The following is a 20,219-nucleotide window of genomic DNA, read 5'->3' on the forward strand; positions in this document are numbered from 1 at the left end:
TGGGGGGAGCTCGTCTTCCGCCCACTGCTGCAAATAAATACAGCTACTAACTGACTTAACTCACAACCTCTGCTTATTTAGCAGCACTTCTGTGAGACTATATCTACTAATACTACTGGTAAGTCTGTAAAAACACTAAAACAAGTACAGCGAAGTGTTTTTGTTTTTGCACCTATCTCAGTTTTTATTCTGTTAACTGAACACGATTTTTATAATTCTTTTGAGTTTTTCATTTTTAACCAGGCAATAAATTACAACTACTTTCCTGTGATCCTGCCTGTTTGATCTCTCTCCGCAGCCCTGAGTAAGTCACCATGGTTCAGGCTAAGTCATGGGTCATGGTCAAGCATTTCGATGGCTTCCCAAAGAACAGCGACTTCCAGCTCAAGGTGGAGGAGCTACCGGAGCCTAAAAACGGAGGCAAGAATAGATCCCTCATTCTGTTTCTGCAGGACTGAAGAACAGCTAAAAGTTATTTGTCTCTAATGTTGCTTATTCTAATAAAATGTGATCCATCTTGGTTTTGTTACAGAGGTGCTGATAGAAGCAGTATTTCTCAGTGTGGATCCATACATGAGGTACAATGACATGCATCCAGATTTGACAATATTACCAGTTATTACTAAATCACCTCAGAATAATTTAATTATCATGCATTAAGTCTGTATTTCTCTTTTATTCAGACCTTTCAGCAAACTCTACATGAAGGAAGGGGATGTTATGATCGGAACTCAAGTGGCAAAGTAAGGAAAATTTTCTTAGACGCAGAAAAGGCCCTTTGTTGACAGATTTCAAATGTGTACATAAAAGAACTTTAAATTATGTTCACTTCCTATTTCAAGAATAGAATTAGTTTTCTACATCCTATATATACAAAGTTTTTGATTCATGAACAGTATATACGTACGTATATTGTTCAGTAATGCCAGTAAATGTTCCACATTTTGTCACCCTGCAAGAGTTTTGCTTTTAGCAAATTAAAGTCTTTGCTTTCTCAGAGGATTTTAAGGACTGTGTTACTGAAATATTCTTTGTCTTTCTCTTGAATGCTTTTATATATTACAAAAAGATATTTCTATTTATAAATCTACACCTGTTCCGAATGAACGCTTTGAACTTTCCACTTATGGTCCTTAACATGTGTAACCATGGTTGTTATCAGGTGAAGGAGGAGCGACTCGTAGTAGAGTCCTTTGTTTGCAAGCCATTAAGTGTAGCAGCATGATTTATGTGAAGGGGCATTGCCTCGTATAAAAAAAATATAACCTTAGTGCATGCTGCGAACTTATTCAGGTAGTAGCAAATTTATTCTATTCTCATCCATCTTGAAAAAAAAAAAAGTTAAGTCAGCTAATTTCCAGCAGAGTCTAGCTAGTACTGGATTTACACATTTTTAGAAAAATATTTCGATGATATTGCAGTTTTTATATTTATAGAAGTGTTTATATTCCATGCTGCTATAATTTAAGTTATACATTTAAAAGAAATAAAAGTTGGTTATTACATTTCTCAACTTTTTAGGAAGCTGAACATAGTTTTCTATTCTTGGTAGACAGTTACCATGACATGCTTTTTAATTTAACGCTATCCAGCCTTGTAATCTGTAAAACAATAACTACTCACACAGAAGAACATATCAGGGAATCTGTTCCATCTGTTATAGAATTATATTGATTGACCTTTAATACAGATTAAGTCAACAATTCGTAACTCCCTTCTCGTGCTTGGAAATACTACTTCTATAGGTTTCCTCTGTACAACAGTGGACATAGAAAGTGTGTACACCTCTGTGAAAATGTCAAATAAGATAAGTGACTTCAAAACATAAAAAGACCTACATTCTGGACAAACAAATCTGTTATGGGAGGCAAATAATAAATCAATAAAGCGTGCAATAAATTTGCACACACCTAAACTAATATGTAGCCTGCTGAAGCACCGTCTCATTCAATTCCAGTATTCAGTCTTTTTTGGTAAGACTCTATCAACACTCCACGTCTTGACTTGCCAGTACTTGATCACTCTACCTTAAGAAAGCTTTCCAAGTTGTTTGAGTGCAGTCAGATTGTGTGGGCCTCTAATTTCCACAACCATATTCAGGTGAATCTGTGGATTTTCTGTTGGATTTACATCAGCTCTCTGGCTTGAAGATAAATAACCCCATGAGTGTCAAGCTGCCACCACCATATTTCAGAGTGTTGTTGCTCATTTTGTGTCAAACTTCCCTTTTTAGAATCGCGACCCAAAACTTGATGACATGGCTGCACGTATAGAGGCCATTATTTCTTGATGCAGACATCTAGGGGTCACCTCTGAATAAAAGCAACAAGTGGCACGAAATCCTTTTGATCAGTTGCAACAAAACAGCTGTAGAGTATCATCCAGATGAATAGAGTCAGACCTTTTTCATTACTGCGTGTTGGTTCAGTCTGTTTATTCCTTACTCTATTTTTGACTAATAAAAATGTACCCCATCAACTCAAACACACTCCCAACATAGTATAGCTAGTACTGAATTGAACTAAGTTGTAGTTTTAAATTGTATAATGTGAATAGATCTCAAGTCACTATCCAATAACTGCTGGTTACTGTTATTTGTAGATTAAGAATCTTAAGGTACTTCACAGTTTTTCTGTTTTAAAAGTTTTAAAAATGTGTCAAACACATCACATTAGTTGGCTCCACACTGAGTGAAGTTGCTTGCTAGAAAGCTGAACTGTTTTTTTTTTTTAAATGTTTTTTCTTTTTTGCATAGGGTGATCCAAAGTAAAAACTCAGCATTTCCTGTGGGAAGTCACGTTGTGAGTAGCTGTGGATGGAAAACTCACGCCATCAGTGATGGGAAGGACCTCACTCTCCTCATGGCCGACTGGCCCAAAAACGTGCCAATGTCGCTGGCTGTGGGTGCCATCGGCATGCCTGGGTAAGACGGGTGTTGGCTTCATTACATTTGTTTTAAGGTAAACAGGTACAATGGAGTTACTTGATCAGATTGCCAGGATTATAGTATTATAATGGTATACTAGAGTTCCACCGTTCAGACTTTGCCTGGCCGACACCAATTTTTGGCTGATTCTGATCCAAACATGTGCCTCTCACCTTAATCTGTTTCGTGAACTTAAAAACAGTCATCAGAGTGCGTGCTGTTGGTGGATGTGTTTACATACCAAAAATGTTGGATGTTCTTAGTTTGCTGTTTAATAAAAAAAAGCATTTAAAAGGCTTGAGCCAGCTGAGGGAAATTGAGCAATTCAGATCCCTGACCGATTGACTTGTGCATCTTTATTATACTAGTGTAGCAAAGTATTCAGCTGTGGCTGACATAAAGACATAAAATAGAAGTTTCATTTTCAAATGGATAGTGATGCATTAAAGCTTTACGTTCAGGGAGTACAATTATCATAAGTTCTAAAAACAAATAAGGAAATAGATTATGTAATCTGCAACGGTTGATTCCAGCAAAAGAGAAATATAGTCTACACACTGTAGAGGTTAATGACTAACTTTGTTATGAAAAATAAATAAATAAATTACAAGCTTCTATGCGTATCAGGAAAAACTGTTTCCCCATTCCCTCCTGTCTGCAGACTGACGGCGCTGTACGGCGTTGAAGCCGTTTTGAAAGTGCAAAAAGGCGAGACTCTGCTGGTGAACGCCGCAGCCGGAGCTGTGGGCACCGTGGTGGGACAGATCGGCAAGATCCATGGCTGCAAGGTGGTGGGTTCGGCCGGTTCAGACGCCAAAGTGGCTTACCTGAAAGAGCTGGGCTTTGACGAGGCTTTCAACTACAAAACTGTTCCTTCCCTGGAGGAGGCGCTGAAGAAGGCTGCTCCTGAAGGATATGACTGCTTCTTTGAAAATGTAAGCTGGTATAGCTCCAAATGTCTTTGAACTCCTCCTGTTTGAAATCATGTTTCTAACTTGTTGTGGTTTTGTCGTACGTTTAGGTTGGGGGTCAGTTTTCAACATTTGCCCTGCAGCAGATGAAGGAGTTTGGTAGAATAGCTGTGTGCGGAGGTATCTCCACGTACCACGACTCTGCGTTCCAAACAGGTGTGTCCCTGTAAAAACTTCAAAATTATTCATACCCTTTTAAAGCTTTTTGTTTTTGTCTTAAATCTACCCTAAACTTTAGTGTGTTTTATTGGAATTTGATTAAACAGAGCAACAAAAAGCAGTGAATAAAAGGTAACAAAACAGGTGTATATTTTTCAAATTGTTTAAAAAAAACACTTAAGTGTGAAGTTCATAAGTATTCGGACCTTTGACTCGGATACTTCTGAATAAAATTCTGTGAAAACAACAGGATCTTTCAAAGCCTTAGGGGTTTGATTAGTGAACAACCAGGATCACGAAGACCAAGGATCACAACAGACCAGAATAAGATGTTTCAATTGCAGATTACCACAAGCCATGTACAGTACTGGATAGAAACATGTTACAAATTTGACTTTTTTAGCCCAAAGTTCCAGATTTTTTTTTCTCCAACCAGATTTCGTTAGCAATAGATGGATTTTGATGGAGGTCTATTTACCTTTCACTTTTCTGCCATTCTAATATGTTTAGATAGAAACATATCTAAACATATGTCATTTTTATGTCATATGTAAATCCCATTCACCTATATTTTACAAAATGGTAAATAAAAACGTTTTCAAAGTAACTTGGCAGAGTTTAGTCGTAATTCCAAATGAGAAGTTGTGGCTACGCTTGAAAACTGGTGTTCTCTCGTGTTTCAGTATCACCTAGGTTGGGCTATTTTTGCAAAGAAAAATGAGCTGAATATTTCTGCTCTGGGTATCCAAAGCTACTAGAGACGTTTCCCTAAAACACTTATAAGTACACTGGTAGTGAAAGCTGGTCATAGCAGTGACTCAAGGTGCTGAATATAAATAAACGCCAGATTTTTATTTACGAAAATCTTCAAAAATGTTACTATTTCCTTTCATGCCACAGTTAATTATACTCATACATTTCAATGAGACATGTCAAAGTTTGTGGTTGTAATGTACCAAAATGTGAAATTTTTTTTAAAAAACGTATTAAATATTAAATGCACTGTGCATTATGCTTTTCAAAATGTTTACATATTTTGTACACTAGAGGGCGACCTGGACTTGCTAAAGTTCAACAAAAGCTGTGTGTTATGCAGAATCCAGCTCTTGTTTCAGCTTTATAATGTTGGATATATCTTTCCCAGGGCCATACCCTCTAACCACCATAAACTGGAAGCAGGTTAAGATAGAAGGCTTCATGCAAAGTAGGTGGCAGAGCGACCATCCCCAGGGCCTCAAGAAACTGATGGGGTGGTACAAAGAGGTATTATTGCTTTTCGCGTTTTCCTGTGAATATTTAAGCCACGTGTCCTTCCATGTGAGCGTAATGTCTGCGTTGTGCCTCTGCAGGGGAAGCTGAAGAGTCGGGAGCACGTCACCAAAGGCTTTGAAAACATGCCAGCTGCTTTCATGGGGATGCTGCAGGGAGAAAACATCGGCAAGGCTATCGTCACTGTTTGATGCCTCACCAAGGGAGTGACCTTCTTACAGAACACACGCGCAGTTTGACAGAGCAATAATAATTATTTATGATTACCCCAGGAATAAAATAACTACAAACATCAGGCTATTAGTCATTAATTATTTTTAAAATGTGAAAAATCTTCTTATATTCTTGTGCCTTTATGTGCAGTGTGAATGTTATGTCGCTGCACTGACATAATAATTACTCAATATGTATTCACTGTGAGGTTTTGTATTGATTAATAAATGTTTTTTTTCCAGCAGAATGTCCTGTGTGTAATAACTTTCTTCAGTGTCTGAATTGATGTAAAATACTGTCAGGGGCAGGTGCCTGAAATATTTGCATGAGCTCAGTTACGCTTTCGTTGCCAACGGCTACCTTTTGTTTGAACAGCAAAAAGACTGCACATTTGAATTTCATTGGGTTGGGGAGATGCTGAGGATCAGGTTCAGCGAAAACGCGGGTTGTCCTTCAGGATTGATGTGGATATGAAATTAGCTCTCTCTCGGGCGTGCCGTGGTGGCGTAGGGCGTAGCGCGACCCGTATTTGGAGGCCTTGAGTCCTCGACGCGGCCGTCGCGGGTTCGACTCCTGGACCCGACGACATTTGCCGCATGTCTTCCCCCCTCTCCTTCCCTGTTTCCTGTCAGCCCACTATCACATAAGGGACACTAGAGCCCACAAAAGACCCCCTGGAGGGGTAAAAAAATAAATAAAAAAAATGAAATTAGGCCTCAGGTCCAATCAGTTTTGTGCATTTGTTTTTTTCAATTACAAATTATTTTAACTCCCCTGCATTTAAACAAATACATTATAGGGGAATACTATATTTTGTCAGTACATTACTTGAAAAATAAAAATCCAAAGTGTGCAAGATTTGCTTCTGAATGCCAAAAATATTGAATTTTTTGGTATTCACATCCTTTGAAAATGGATGTGAACACCATTTTCACATCCATGTAACATTTCTTTTGTTGAAATGTTACACATAACACTCTTGTTTTGGGGTTTTCTAAAAAAAAAAAAAAAAAAAAAGTCCCAAAAATGTCAGTCACATCAGCCACTTTAAATAACTTGTTAAATAATTACAAAAAAAGCTTTCATGTTGTCATATTGCTCTTTTGCTCCATGGTGTGGTTCTGATGGTCAACATGCCAATTGTTGCTGCTTTTAGAGGAGCAAATGGGTCAAAAACGGGAACTCCAACTGGTCTGTTTGGGCTGCAATAGCTATTTTGTTAAACCATTCCGAACAGGCCAGTCCTGCCCACATGCATTAATGACCCTCGGTCATCTACCACCCCAACTTTCTTGGACAACTTTTGACAGATGCTGAGCTCTGCAGATCAAAACCCCTTTAAAAGCTGTAGTTTTGGAGATTCTCTGACACAGTCATGGTCCATCTCGTACTCAACCAACTCTTACGCCTGCCTGTTCTTCCTGTTCCTTACACACCAACTTTGAGAACAATATGTTGTTTTTCTGTTTTAATAAGCACGCCCACTAACTGGTTCCATGATCAAGAGAAAATCACCGTTTTTCACTTCACCTGTCAGTAGTCATAAATGTATACCCAACCCTTTTGTATCTGTTTACTTAAACTGTGGCAATAGCTCATGTTATTGTCTGAAACAGCAAGCGACAGTCATTGTGGTTTGAACTTTAAGCTGTAACGCCTTTCAGCTTGGCTTGAAGTGGAGCTCCGTCGCAGTGCGCTACGTCATACGTAAGCTGTTTGGCTAAACTTTAGACCAATCACGTTTCACGTTTCAAGCGTTTTCCCGCCCTCTCTTCTCGAGGCATTTAACATCACTTCTCTCTTCTCGAGGCATTTAACATCGCAAAGTTTCGCTGACTGGCGAAGCTTTATTTGGTGGCTACCCCACAGTTAGATCTGACAAACTAAAGTTCTCGCGGTTTTTACTGAAAGAAACCGAAATAAGGAAGTGCAGCAGCCCGACAGAGTGAGTGTACTTCTTTCATAGGTTTTGAACTGCTTTGCTTTTATGCGTTTTGACTAAGTTAATGATATTTTAGTCTTGCTGGTCCTCCTGTTTGTTTGTTTTTGTGTGTTTTGAATACAGTAATTATACAACCACGTTCGCTTTTTATTCTCATGCAAATCGTTACACATTTGGTCGAAAACAATGGCATCTTCCTGCTTTGTTATGTTTACAGATGCTCGCCTGGATACGTGTAGGCATGTTTTGTTTCAGATTCGCTCATTTTTATTGAAGCAACAGCTGCTATCAACGGATGGTTTAATATTGAATGTAATTAACGTCAAAAGATAGAAGCAAAAGCTTCGGTACTATATTAAGATCTCTGCAAAACCATTCCTAATCTATTTACACGTTGCCTCTCAAAAGTTTGGTTTCTAATGATTTCAGAGTGGTGGGGCGGGGGGTTTTGTTTGCTACCTTTCTATTGGTTTGTGTCCAGTCTTTGTACTTTACATTGGTAATTTATTGTCCATAAGTTTATTGGCTTGAAGAAATAAGAACAAACGTCTTTAAAAAGTAGGCAAAGGGCATCTGAAAGTGATGTATTCATAAAACACTAGACCTAAGAGATGCATATGCTAATAGTGCCCTGAAAATGAACTTTTTGGTCCTATGCTATGTTATTTTTCTATGCCGGAATACTAACCCTTTTTCATAGATTCAACTGAAAACATGAAATCAAACCATGAAGTAAAAATGTTCGTAGTTTTCCATTATTTGTATACAGTCTTGACTCACGTTGGAGGTTTTTTATGCCTGATGATTCATAGGTTGGAGTTTTAAGGATTTTTAAAGTGATACACTTGACGAAAAATGCCCAACAAATCTCATATAAAGCTTAGGCAGGTTGGGTACTAACTAGAGCTCACTGCTTTTTTGGACTCTTGTGAGTTGGCTAAATAAAATGCATATCTGCAGAACCCGTGTAGGGCCCCTTTTGTAGGTCTTGGCTTTGTGGGTATTGAAAAAAGTAATTCTTGAGAAAGAAATCTAGCACCAAATCAAGAGTTATCCTCTGTCAAATATATGTTGGTGACTACGATGTACCATTATGTAACCCTAGGAAGCCCATCTGAGACCAATTTTTGATCATTTCCTGCTGATTGGGAAGTTGCGGAAGTGCACTGCTTTCACAAAAGTAAAAGAAATATAGACCCTTATGTTGTGATTATGAGATAAGATGTCTACTTTTTTTTTCCTTCGTTGAAAGCAATGCACTTGCGTAGGATGTGCCCAATGAAAATCTTGGAAAGACTTTTGGAAAACCTAAAGAGCTGACCACATTTTTCTTTTTGAAGCCTGACTCTGGAATTATACTTATAGAAATCAGGTATAACTCAAAATTTTGCAGAAGTGTATAACTATATTTTCTTTATGCATTGTGATGAGGTAACTTTTATTCTTTATAGCACTAAGTGTTTCACAGCTGTGCCACATGTTCCTGCCTGTTTGATCCCAACTGACTGCTCGTTTTTTGCCTGCAGCCCTGAGTAAGTCACCATGGTTCAGGCTAAGTCATGGACTCTGGTCAAGCATTTCGATGGCTTCCCAAAGGACGGCGACTTCCAGCTCAAGGTGGAGGAGCTACCCGAGCCCAACGATGGAGGCAAGAAAACATCCTTTATTGACTTTGAATAAACGTAAAATGTATAATTCCTTGCAAAACGATTCACTTTGAACTTGTTCACATTTCTTTCACTTTACTACCAAACACGAATAACCTTTAGATTTAATTTTTTTTTATTTATGCTCAGCATATGTGGAGCTATTCTGTAAAGGCCACAGAGTTGTGTAAGAAAGCATTAGTCTTTATCATAAATACCAACGAACACAACAGTCAAGGCCAAAGATGTGGGGAAGTTTAAAGCAGCTTTAGGTTATAAAATAATATCCTATGATTAGATCATCACACAGAGCTATGTTCAGTTTATTATTTTGAAATGCGAAGAGTTTTGGCAAAGCTACAAAACAAATATCTGTTACTAATTCATTTGACTCACGAGACAATTTTTTAAAAAAGTGTTAAGAAGAAATTTGGACAAGATTTAGTTTGCTACAGTCCATGTAGAGGACACAGAAAGTGCTCTGGTCAGATAGCGTGAACAAAAGTGAAGCCTTTGACATGCAAAATGCTGTGGGCACTTATTTATTGAAAATAGGTGCAGATTGAGTTGTAAAAATGGCCGTAAGATGAGTACGTCTGATTTAGGAACACCGGCTAAACACAGCGTATGAACAACGTTAAACGTTGAGGGTATTATCAATTGAAGACCATTTGATTTATGGTTTTAGTAAATCAAATGTGACAACAATGAACGACTGGCAATATTTAAAATAGCCCTAATTTCCTTAATTGTGGGTGATCGGCAATCAGCCAATACTTGCACGAGAAACCGATATTATCCATTGCCACAAAAGGAAAATCAGCCACTGTCCCCTTTGCTCTGCCGTGAGAGAAGACTGACTGAGACAGAAAACTGCAGTCGGTGGTTCACCCCTAATTTAAAACGATAAAAAGTTAGTCCTACACCAGATCCGTTTGGCTCCAAGCCGACTGCCCATAACCTTTGGTTCCAAAACCAGAATGTTAATCCCAATTAGCTGCTTTGCAGTTCTTCACTGTTTTATTTAAGAGCTCTGTGGAGGAAGAAATCACACATCAGAGTGCCTGCACAATTCTTCACTTGTATGGGGGATCAGATTAGCAAATCACAATTGTGACGCGTGTCACAACTGAGATACATTGGACACAATTGTGACACAAGATACACGTGCTGACTTTCTAACACAGACATGGGCAAACTACGGCCCCCGGGCCGTATACGGCCCGTTAGGCTTTTTAATCCGGCCCGCCGAACTTGTCCAAATTATCGTAAAAACCCATGGATGTGTAAAATCCTCATTCATTTCCCTTTCCCCTGCAATACCCTCGTTTCCCCGATAGACGGCGCACTAGTCTAGACACACTTTCCAGCTGACATTTCCCCCCCTTCGGTAAACATGAGCGGACCAAAGAAAAGAAAAGTGGACACTGAGTGCCCAGTGTTTAAAAAGGAGTGGACAACAAAATATTTTTTTACTGATGTCCGATCAACGGCTGTATGTCTGATATGCCAAGAAACGGTTGCAGTTTTCAAAGAGTACAATATCAGCCGTCACTTTGCCACAAAGCATGCTAACTACGCTAGCAAGCTGTCAACACAAGAACGGGCGGCTACTGCTCAGAGGTTGGCAGCTCATTTACAGACTCAGCAGAATTTTTTTCACCGACAAACTGCGATCCAGGAGTCAAGTACCAAGGCAAGTTTTTTGCTGGCATTCAAGTTAGCAAAGGCTAGCAAGCCTTTATCCGAAGGCGAGTTTTTGAAAGAATGCATAGTAGACACAGCAGATCTTTTGTGTCCGGAAAGCAAAGGCAAGTTTGAAAAAATCAGCTCGTCACGCAGGACAGTGACTCGGCGTGTGGAACTGATTGACGAAGATCTAGTCAGCGAGTTAAACAAAAAAGCGGAGTCCTTTAATTTATATTCACTAGCACTGGATGAAAGCAACGACATGAAAGACACTGTTCAGCTCCTAATTTTTATCCGAGGGATAAATGACAGTTTAGAGATAACGGAGGAGCTTTTGAGCATGGAATCGCTGAAGGGGAAAACACGAGGAGAGGACTTATATGAACAGGTGTCTGCTGTCATCGAGAGAATGAAGCTGCCTTGGAGTAAACTTGCCGGTGTCACCACGGATGGATCGCCAAATTTAACTGGAAAAAACGTCGGGTTGCTGAAGAGAATCCAAGATAAAGTGAAAGAAGAAAACCCTGAGCAGGATGTTACTTTTCTTCACTGCATCATTCATCAAGAATCTCTGTGTAAGTCTGTATTGCAGCTTAATCATGTTGTGGATCCAGTTGTAAAACTTGTTAACTTCATATGAGCAAGGGGACTTAATCACCGTCAGTTCATTGCGTTCCTGGAGGAAACCGATGCGGATCACCAGGACTTACTTTACCACTCTCATGTCTGCTGGTTAAGTTTGGGGAAAGTGTGCCAACGAGTGTGGGAGCTCAAAGAGGAGATTCGTTCGTTTTTGGAGCTGATGGGGAAATCTGACGAATTCCCTGAGCTGAGCGATGAGGACTGGCTTTGTGACTTTGCGTTTGCTGTGGACATATTGTCACACATGAATGAGCTGAACGTTAAGCTGCAGGGGAAAGATCAGTTTGTGCACGATATGTACACAAATGTGAGAGCCTTCAAATCCAAGCTGATTTTATTCTCCAGGCAAATGTCAAACAAATCTTTCGCTCATTTTCCCACACTGGCCATGCAGAAGGCCACCCGAAACGTGAAGAAATACTGCAAATCACTGGACGACATGCACAGAGAATTCTGCCGTCGGTTCACAGATTTTGAAAAAATTGAAAAGTCATTCAGCTGGTGTCCTGTCCCCTGTCACAAGACCCCGAAACAGCACCGCATGGGCTGCAATTGGAGCTGATCGATCTTCAGTCTGACTCCATCTCAAAAGAGAAGTTCCGATCTCTTAAACTGAATGACTTTTACGCTTCACTTAACGAAGCCACATTTCCAAACCTCCGGAGGACGGCACAGAAGATGCTGGCATTGTTTGGCTCGACCTACGTGTGTGAGCAAACTTTCAGCGTCATGAACATCAACAAAGCCCGATACAGATCCCGGTTAACTGACCAACACCTCAGATCTATTCTGAGAATTGCCACAACGAAACTAACTCCAGACTTTGATGCACTGGCAAAAAAAGGAGAACAACAACACTGTTCCCACTGAAATGTGAGTTTTTCTACTGTGTTATGAAAAAAATAGCAACTTGCGCATTTACGCACAGCAGCGGTATACAGTAGCTTAATTAACATGCCGCACATCGCTCTCATTTTAAAGACCCCTTCCTTTCATTGGGTAATAATGTGTTCTGAATGTTGAAAGTGATTCCATTGATTTTTTTTCCCACTAAATGTTGATTTCTTTAAATTTTTTTTAATACATTTCAATCCCCAGGTTTAATAAATTACATTGCTTGTCCAAATGCTCCTGGCCCGGCCCCTCTGTCAAATTTTAGAACCCATTCTGGCCCGCACGTCAAAAAGTTTGCCCACCCCTGTTCTAACATCTGGTGGTCTGACCACCAGCAAAATCGAAGACAATGGGCGTCTGTAGTAGAGTTACCATTTTCTAAGGGTGTGGAAGCAAGTTGAGCCGCGTGAATGAAAAGAAAACAACGTACTCCGATACAACACAAAAGACTGCAAAAACAACATTTTTCTTTCAGATTTTAGTCTGACAATGCCACAATGAAGAATTATTGGTTTTCTAAAAGGCACAAAAAAAAAAAAACATAGCATAGTTCTTCACACAAGTAAAGACTTGGCAGGTGTTGTGTAACCTCTCATCTTAACAGATTAACAGTCACATTTCTGATGTGCAGGGCTGAGTCCTCTCTGCCTGAGCGCTTTCAGACGCTGCAGGTTAAAATAAAATCTGAACTTTATCAACAGCAATCACACCACATATTTCTCAGAATCAAACATATTTGCCTTGAGTCAGACCCGTCTGTTTTGTGTGGAAGAATGGGCAATGTGCAAATCTGACAGAGAAAGAACAGTTACAGCAAAAACAAAACAAAAAAAAAACTGGGTAGGTGGTGATCAGCCGTTACTTGAAAGAGAAACCGATTTTATCTACTGATCTTATCTATCTCTTCAAAGTCTGAAAGTCAGCCACTGTCCTTTTTGCTCTACTGTGAGAAATGGCTGACTGAGACAAAAAAACTGGAGTCACCAAAAATAAAAAAGCTGGCCCTAGAAGAGAACCATTTGGAAACAGTTCGCTGTTTTACAGTGCCTCATTGTTTTACTTAAGAGTTACCTGGAGGGAGAAATCACACACCAGAGTGCCTGCAAAATGTCTCTTTTGCTTGTGGGATCGGTTCAGCAAATCACAGTTGTGTCACATGATGGGAAAGACACACATGTGGATTCTCTAACGTTAAAAGATTAGGCTGACCACCTGTGAAAGACAATGGGTGGACTTACCGTTTGCTAAGGGTTGTGAAAGCGGGTTGGGCCGTGTGAATGGAAAGAAAACATTCTCTAATACTACAGCAAAGACTGTAAAAACCAAAGATTTATTTCAGATTTGAATTTGACGGTGCCATCATGGAGGATTATTGACTTTCTAACGGACACAAAACAACTGAAATTTAGATTCTGACATGAACAAGTGCCTGACAGACGTTGCGACAGTCCCGCCCACCGGGACACGTCTGCACATGTGCAGTTAACAATAACTTCCCAACTGTTGCCAACTTAGCGACTTTTCAGACCCAAAAAAACATCATCATGCTTTTTGAAGATCAGTGACTGGCCAGAAACCTGCAAACGGTTCACTTCTGCAAATTAATGACCAATGTGTGCTGAATTCAAACGCACAGCACACTTTTCAGATTTGCCTTTCCTTCAGCTTCACCATTGAGAATGCTCTCCTTTGTGTTTGTTTGTTTGTTTGTTTATTTATTAGGAGAATAACCTCCAAAGTGGTTATTAATCTTCCTGGGGTCCAACTAATAAAAACACAAAAATATTCATTCAACACATAGGGCAGTTTCAGCATTGACAGATAATATGCATAAAATTATTTAGACATAACATTTTACAGATAACGCACATAAACCTGGATTTAAAAAAAAATAGCAATTTCTGTGCTCTTTTGAAAGAAAGTGTGCTTTTTAAATCTTTTCAATCTTTGCTTTAAGATGGAATAAATTTCTGAAAAGTGCATTCCATTTTTCAAGAATAAAGGGACTGAATTCCCTTTATTCTTGGAATAAATTCAGTAGACAACAGATTTCTGTTACAAGTTCGTCTTTTCACAGTTTGCAATTCCGTCTCACAAGAGTATCTGGTAAAATGATTATGCATCTGATGAGAATAAATAAGTTTTTCACGAAGTGATTCAGGTCTCCCTGTTCGTGTTGATCTGTCACATAAAATCCCAATAAAAATATGTCTCGGTTTTGAGGTTGTAGTGTCACAAAATGTGAAAGGCCTTTACGGGCTTTGAATGCTCTCAAACTCTTTCTAAATAATCTTTAAACATCAAATTGTTTATTTCTTTCAGAGGTGCTTTTGGAAGCAGTTTTTCTCAGTGTGGATCCATACATGAGGTGGGTTTTCTAGAGCAAACTTCCAGAACGTTGGAAAACTGCTGAAACTCTCGGTGCCTTTAAATCTAGACTTAAAACTCACCTGTTTGGAGTTGCTCTTGAAGCATAATTGTTTAAGAATGTAAAGATGGCACTTGACTAAATGCGCTGTTTCAATTGTTGAGTCGATGTTGCATGGCTTTGTGTTTCTGTGTTTTTATGATGTGAAGCACTTTGAAATGCCTCGTTGCTGAAATGTGCTGCACAAATAAAATTGCATTGCTTTACACTGGCTTTAGAAAGCAATCGTGCTAAGACTTCAACAAACGGTAATGAAAGAAGTTTGCTGCTTCTGGTGTCCGCAGGCCGTTCAGCAGGTTCCACATGAAGGAAGGGGACGTGATGATCGGAACGCAAGTGGCGAAGTAAGAAAAACGACCGCTGTCCCGCTCACCCACCGAATAAACCTTCACGATGCATTTAGCATGTCTGACGCTTTCCAAAGCAGAATTCGTCCTGTACTTGTTTGTTATTACCAAAGCCTTTGGTTCAGTGTGAGTCTGTAGCAGAGAGTACGCGCCCTAAACATTCTTGGCTGGGTCCTTGTAGATACATATCTGTTGATATTTTGTTGGTGACCTCCAGAGATAAAGCTCTAGGTAAAAAAAAAACAAAAAAAACGCTTCCAGTGAAATCCTGGCAAGATTATGTCTCGCATTTCCCACATTGTGAAGCTTTACAACAATGCAGAGGAAAACGTCTGGATAGTTGAAGTGCAGCCATAGCAGAAAACCCAAACGGCTCTTCAGATGTGCGAGAAGTTAACCATTAACTTCAAGTGTCCACTGAGATCTAATAAATAGTCTCTATATGAGAATTTTATTTTTATTTTTTTAGAAGGGGAATAAAACAGAACTTCAGCAGTTTTATTACATTGTGTTTTGGTAATTTAAGTTGCACAACAATTTAAAATAAATAAATATGTTGCAGTTCATTCAAGCTCCTTGTAGTTTTCAAAATACTTTATATATAAGACCACGCCACCAGGGGGAGCAGTAGTGAGCCACCGAATGCACATCTAGTAATGTAAGACTGGGAACAGATATAGGATAGAATAGAAATGTTCTCCAAATGTAAGGACACAATAAGAATAAGAAAAAGAAAAGCAATGTCATGAAAAAGCAGCACATACAGATAAATTAGTTTTTCACCAACTCCGATTTCAAAGTCCAACATGGCTGCCTCACATGTAAGAGTCTAATAGCTGTTTGACAATGTAATTTGCTACAGTGATTGAAAGTACAAAGAAATAAATGCATTACTCTTTAGCTGAACTGGTAATAATTAGCCTGACTGCTGAACACAGCAGAACTAGATACCAGGACTTTTTTCTAGGTCCACACAGAGATGAACACGGTAAATTTTCATAAACAGTTTAGAAAAAACATGCATCCCACAGTATCAAAGAATGATGCAAAACCACACGGCGTGCGTAACGAAGTCATGTAGCTTTTAAAATGTAATCATTAATCAAATTCCACTTTAAATAGTGTTTTATTATGTCGCTTTTCTGGTTCAAAAATATTGACGGGACTAATTTGCTTCTGTGGAATTTTTTCTCTTAAATTTAATTGCACAAGCCCCCAATGGACAACACTCTTCTTACACCTGATGTATTCTTTGTCATGACACAAATGCATTTTGTCCCGCGACTGAATCGGAAATGTCACTGACAGGTAACTGTTTGTGTGCAGGGTGGTTCAGAGTAAAAACCCAGAATTTCCTGTGGGGAGCCACGTTGTGAGCAACAGTGGTTGGAGGAGCCACTCAGTCAGCGACGGGACAGACCTCACTCCCATCATGGCCGACTGGCCTTCAGACGTTTCGCTGTCTCTGGCTCTGGGTTCCATCGGCATGCCAGGGTAAGACAGGCTGCATGTAGCCAAATTACGCCAATTAATCCCTCCAGTTTTTCTGCGAAATTCACGCAAATTCCACACATTCATACAGTTTTTCGCATTCATTCATTATTGGGAGTTTATTGAACATTTTTTGCAAAAATGATGGAAAGCGTTAAGTTTAAATGATGCTAACTTCCACCTGCGGATGGCAGCATTTCTTACCTCTAGTACACTGCTGTCTCAGTCTGAATTGGTATCAAGTTATCATCTGTGATCGATGTGGAGAGTAGCAAAAAGTCACAAATATCACAAAAGGTCTTGCAAATATTTCTGACGTCTTCCCGCAAAATCAGTGATTTTGATTGCAAAAAAAATCATGAAATCGTAGAGGGATTGATCAAGCTATTTGTTCGTATTTTAACTGTTTTTTTTAGTGAATCTTGTTGATACATTCTGGCACAACCAGCCTTTTGAGAACAGTCGTGATCTTGATGTGGCCCCGAAATGAGAATAAACTTGACCTGAATTCAAAAGAGGCTGGAACTGGCGGGGAAAACAGGATATGAGAGTCGATTGTCTTTTCTTTATTTTTTCCTGTCTGCAGGCTGACGGCCCTGTATGGGATAGAGGAGGTTCTCGGACTGCAGCAGAACGAGACTCTGCTGGTGAACGCCGCAGCCGGAGCTGTGGGAAACGTGGTGGGACAGATCGCCAAGATCAAGGGCTGCAAGGTGGTGGGTTCGGCCGGGTCAGACGCCAAAGTGGCTTACCTGAAAGAACTGGGCTTTGACGAGGCTTTCAACTACAAAACTGTCCCTTCCCTGGAGGAGGCGCTGAAGAATGCTGCTCCTGAAGGATATGACTGTCTCTTTGAAAATGTAAGAGAGATTTTGGTGCCGTTGTCTTGAAATAACCAGAGGTGGGTAGAGTACCCAACCGTCGTAGTCAAGTAAGAGTAGCATTACTTCAACTCTCACTTTTACTCAAATAAAAAAGTATTTGGTGAAAAGTCTGCTCAAGCAGTAACTGATTAAAATGTCTGATTTCATTTTTTTTTAAATGTCATCAGGTAGACAAAAATATTAAGTCATGTTCAAATTCTGGTATTTTAAAGACCAAAATACCAAATTCAAGCAGAATAATTTTTTTTTCCAATGTAAAACGTGAAGCTAATACGTACAGTTGGTTATTTATACGTAGTGCGTGTTGGAAAAGGGTAAAATGGTTCCAGGGACAATGTGTGGTGTTTATGTGTAAAAATGACACAACAGACTCAGCAGGTTCATGTAGAAAATAACAGCAGAACAACAAAGATTGTGTTCAAATATGTCTCACTGTAACCTAAAGTGTAGACGTGCAACTGTGTTTGGTGCATTTCTGGTTAAAAATATGTTTGTTCTTCATTCAGTGAAGTTACTTCTAGTGGGTAGAGAAGTCAGAGATTTTACTCAGATAAAAGTAGTGATACTTTGTAACAATATTACTCAAGTAAAAGTAAAAAGTATGGTGTTGTAAAACTACTCCCAAAAGTGCATCATTTAAAAAAAAAAAGTTGCTCAATTAAACGTAACTTAATGGATATAGCTAGTTACTGCCCACCTCTGGAAAAGTTTACGTTTTCGTCCAGTTTTTGTTTGTGACAAATTTGCACTTTTATTAGGTCGGAGGTTATTTTTCAACTGTCGCCCTTCCACAAATGAAGACCTTTGGAAGAATAGCCGTGTGTGGGAGCATCTCCACTTACAACGACGGCACACCTCAGACAGGTGTGTAAATCTGTACGTTGTTCAGATTGTAATCTGAACACTGTGGTAAGTCTCACATTACCACTTGTAGACAGGTAATGTAGGCAGGGTGTGGTTCTGACCCGATTTGTTTCAACTGGAACATTTCTCAGGGCCTTACCCGCACATGACGATGATCGTCAAGCAGCTCAAGATGGAGGGTTTCACGCAAAACAGGTGGCAACACAAAAACCCCGAAAGCCTCAAGAGAATGATAGGCTGGCTACAAGAGGTATGGTCATTATTTCAGTTGTTTTGAAATAACAAAACACGTTCAGATTCTGTTGTGTTTTGGGTAAACATTCAAACGTTGATGTCATTCAGCATCGACGTGATTAGATTTAATATATTCATTCTGCCTCCGCAGGGGAAGCTGAAGTGCAGGGAGCACATCACAGAAGGATTTGAAAACATGCCAGCTGCTTTTATGGGGCTGCTGCGCGGAGACAACATCGGCAAGGCTGTTGTTGCAGTGTGACCCCTTGCCAATGGGAGGCGCTGACGAGTTTACGCATGAAGAAGGCAGCGTCGATGAAGGGGGTTCGTAGTAAATAGTTAGTATAGGTTTCTTAGATATTTCTGTTAATGGGGTTATAAATGAGCTAGGGACTTTTCGTTTAGTCAAACATTCTTTGAGGAATCATTAAAGCATTAAATGTGAAACAGTGCACCAACCTGAACACTTGACAACGTGACCTTTGGGGGCTGCTGATAAGGGTGCAACCCAGAAAGGTCCCACCCATTCTTGGGGTTATGTAACTTCTGCCAAGCCTCACTTCCCTAATCGTTCTGTACTTTGCCTCACTTGCAGATAGCTGAGGTTTTCTATTGAGGGGTGAGCTAGCTGACTGTACAGTCTGTGGCTTTGGTTTTCTCCTGCTTCCTTCCTGTTTCTTGGTATACATGCATTTTATATCTAACATAGCTAAAGTTGCATGAAAAGTATTCAGGAGACCTGAAAAATTAGTGGTTCTGGAAAAAAGAAGGAAGAATTTAAGTCAGTCCTATGCTAGACCAACATGAAGTAGTGCTTATAATACAAATCTGAAATGTAGGGGATGCATTTGTATTGTTTTTTTCTCCGGCCATGTCTTACTAGAAACTAAACCTCCATCCTACTTTGAAGTCTTTATGACCTCTAACCGGTATCCCAGGCAACGCTAACATCACTACTTCATCCTGGTCTATCAAAAAAACTCCATTGAAAATAAATGTAGGTTTGTGGTGACTAAATGTTAGTCAGACTTCAAGAGGCATGAATACTTTTTGGAAGCTTTAGTATCTTCACACCCTTACTTTACTATAAAAGTTTACTTTTCTACTTGTAATAGGTTTCTAATGGTGGTTATATAGACTACAAGCCTAGTCGTTTGTTGTAACGAAACACAAGAGGCACCAGAAAGTAAAGATTACTAGGATGTTATACATACTCACAACTTTCCAAATACTGTTGTTGATTTAACGTACACGGTGTATTGTACTTGTCTTTAGTATTTACTGCAAGCTTTTGTATGAAAAAAATAAATGATTGTTTCTCTGAAATCTTTTAGGGGGAAACGAATAAAACATGTTGTATTGTTGTGCTCTTTCTTTTGTTACTCTTAATGTTTTGTCAAGGTCATCTTGACCTTTTCCCAGTCGCATCTCATGCTTAAAGTCATGATCCCCGAGGGCCTCCGAAGCCGGTCAGAAGATCTCGGTCAGGAAAAGAGTACTAAAGAACGTTAAAGAAAATGCATATACCATGGATCGCAGTGAAGAAGTTGTAGAGAACAAGCACTGATGCCAAGAACTGGGAGTTCCTCCAAAACTAATGAACGTCCTGGTAGAAAACTG

General features: G+C 39.5%; 2 protein-coding genes across 2 annotated transcripts; both read left to right on the top strand.

The window, feature by feature from the left end:
* Nucleotides 1–15: 15 nt before the first annotated feature.
* ptgr1 (prostaglandin reductase 1) lies at nucleotides 16–5,782 on the top strand. The gene is made up of 9 exons (XM_005807225.3): nucleotides 16–118; nucleotides 299–420; nucleotides 533–578; nucleotides 684–743; nucleotides 2,756–2,923; nucleotides 3,588–3,861; nucleotides 3,948–4,053; nucleotides 5,201–5,319; nucleotides 5,406–5,782. Exons 2-9 carry the CDS (start codon nucleotides 315–317, stop codon nucleotides 5,514–5,516), a joined length of 990 nt encoding a protein of 329 aa, XP_005807282.1. The 5' UTR covers nucleotides 16–118; nucleotides 299–314; the 3' UTR covers nucleotides 5,517–5,782.
* A 1,524-nt stretch (nucleotides 5,783–7,306) lies between these two features.
* LOC102216857 (prostaglandin reductase 1-like) lies at nucleotides 7,307–19,949 on the top strand. The gene is made up of 9 exons (XM_005807257.2): nucleotides 7,307–7,483; nucleotides 9,007–9,128; nucleotides 14,674–14,719; nucleotides 15,064–15,123; nucleotides 16,453–16,620; nucleotides 17,204–17,477; nucleotides 18,260–18,365; nucleotides 18,497–18,615; nucleotides 18,751–19,949. The coding sequence occupies exons 2-9, from the start codon at nucleotides 9,023–9,025 to the stop codon at nucleotides 18,859–18,861; spliced, it is 990 nt and encodes a 329-aa protein (XP_005807314.1). The 5' UTR covers nucleotides 7,307–7,483; nucleotides 9,007–9,022; the 3' UTR covers nucleotides 18,862–19,949.
* Nucleotides 19,950–20,219: the final 270 nt, after the last annotated feature.

This window comes from Xiphophorus maculatus, chromosome 14 (genome assembly GCF_002775205.1).
Source record: "Xiphophorus maculatus strain JP 163 A chromosome 14, X_maculatus-5.0-male, whole genome shotgun sequence".
Lineage (NCBI taxonomy): Eukaryota > Metazoa > Chordata > Actinopteri > Cyprinodontiformes > Poeciliidae > Xiphophorus > Xiphophorus maculatus.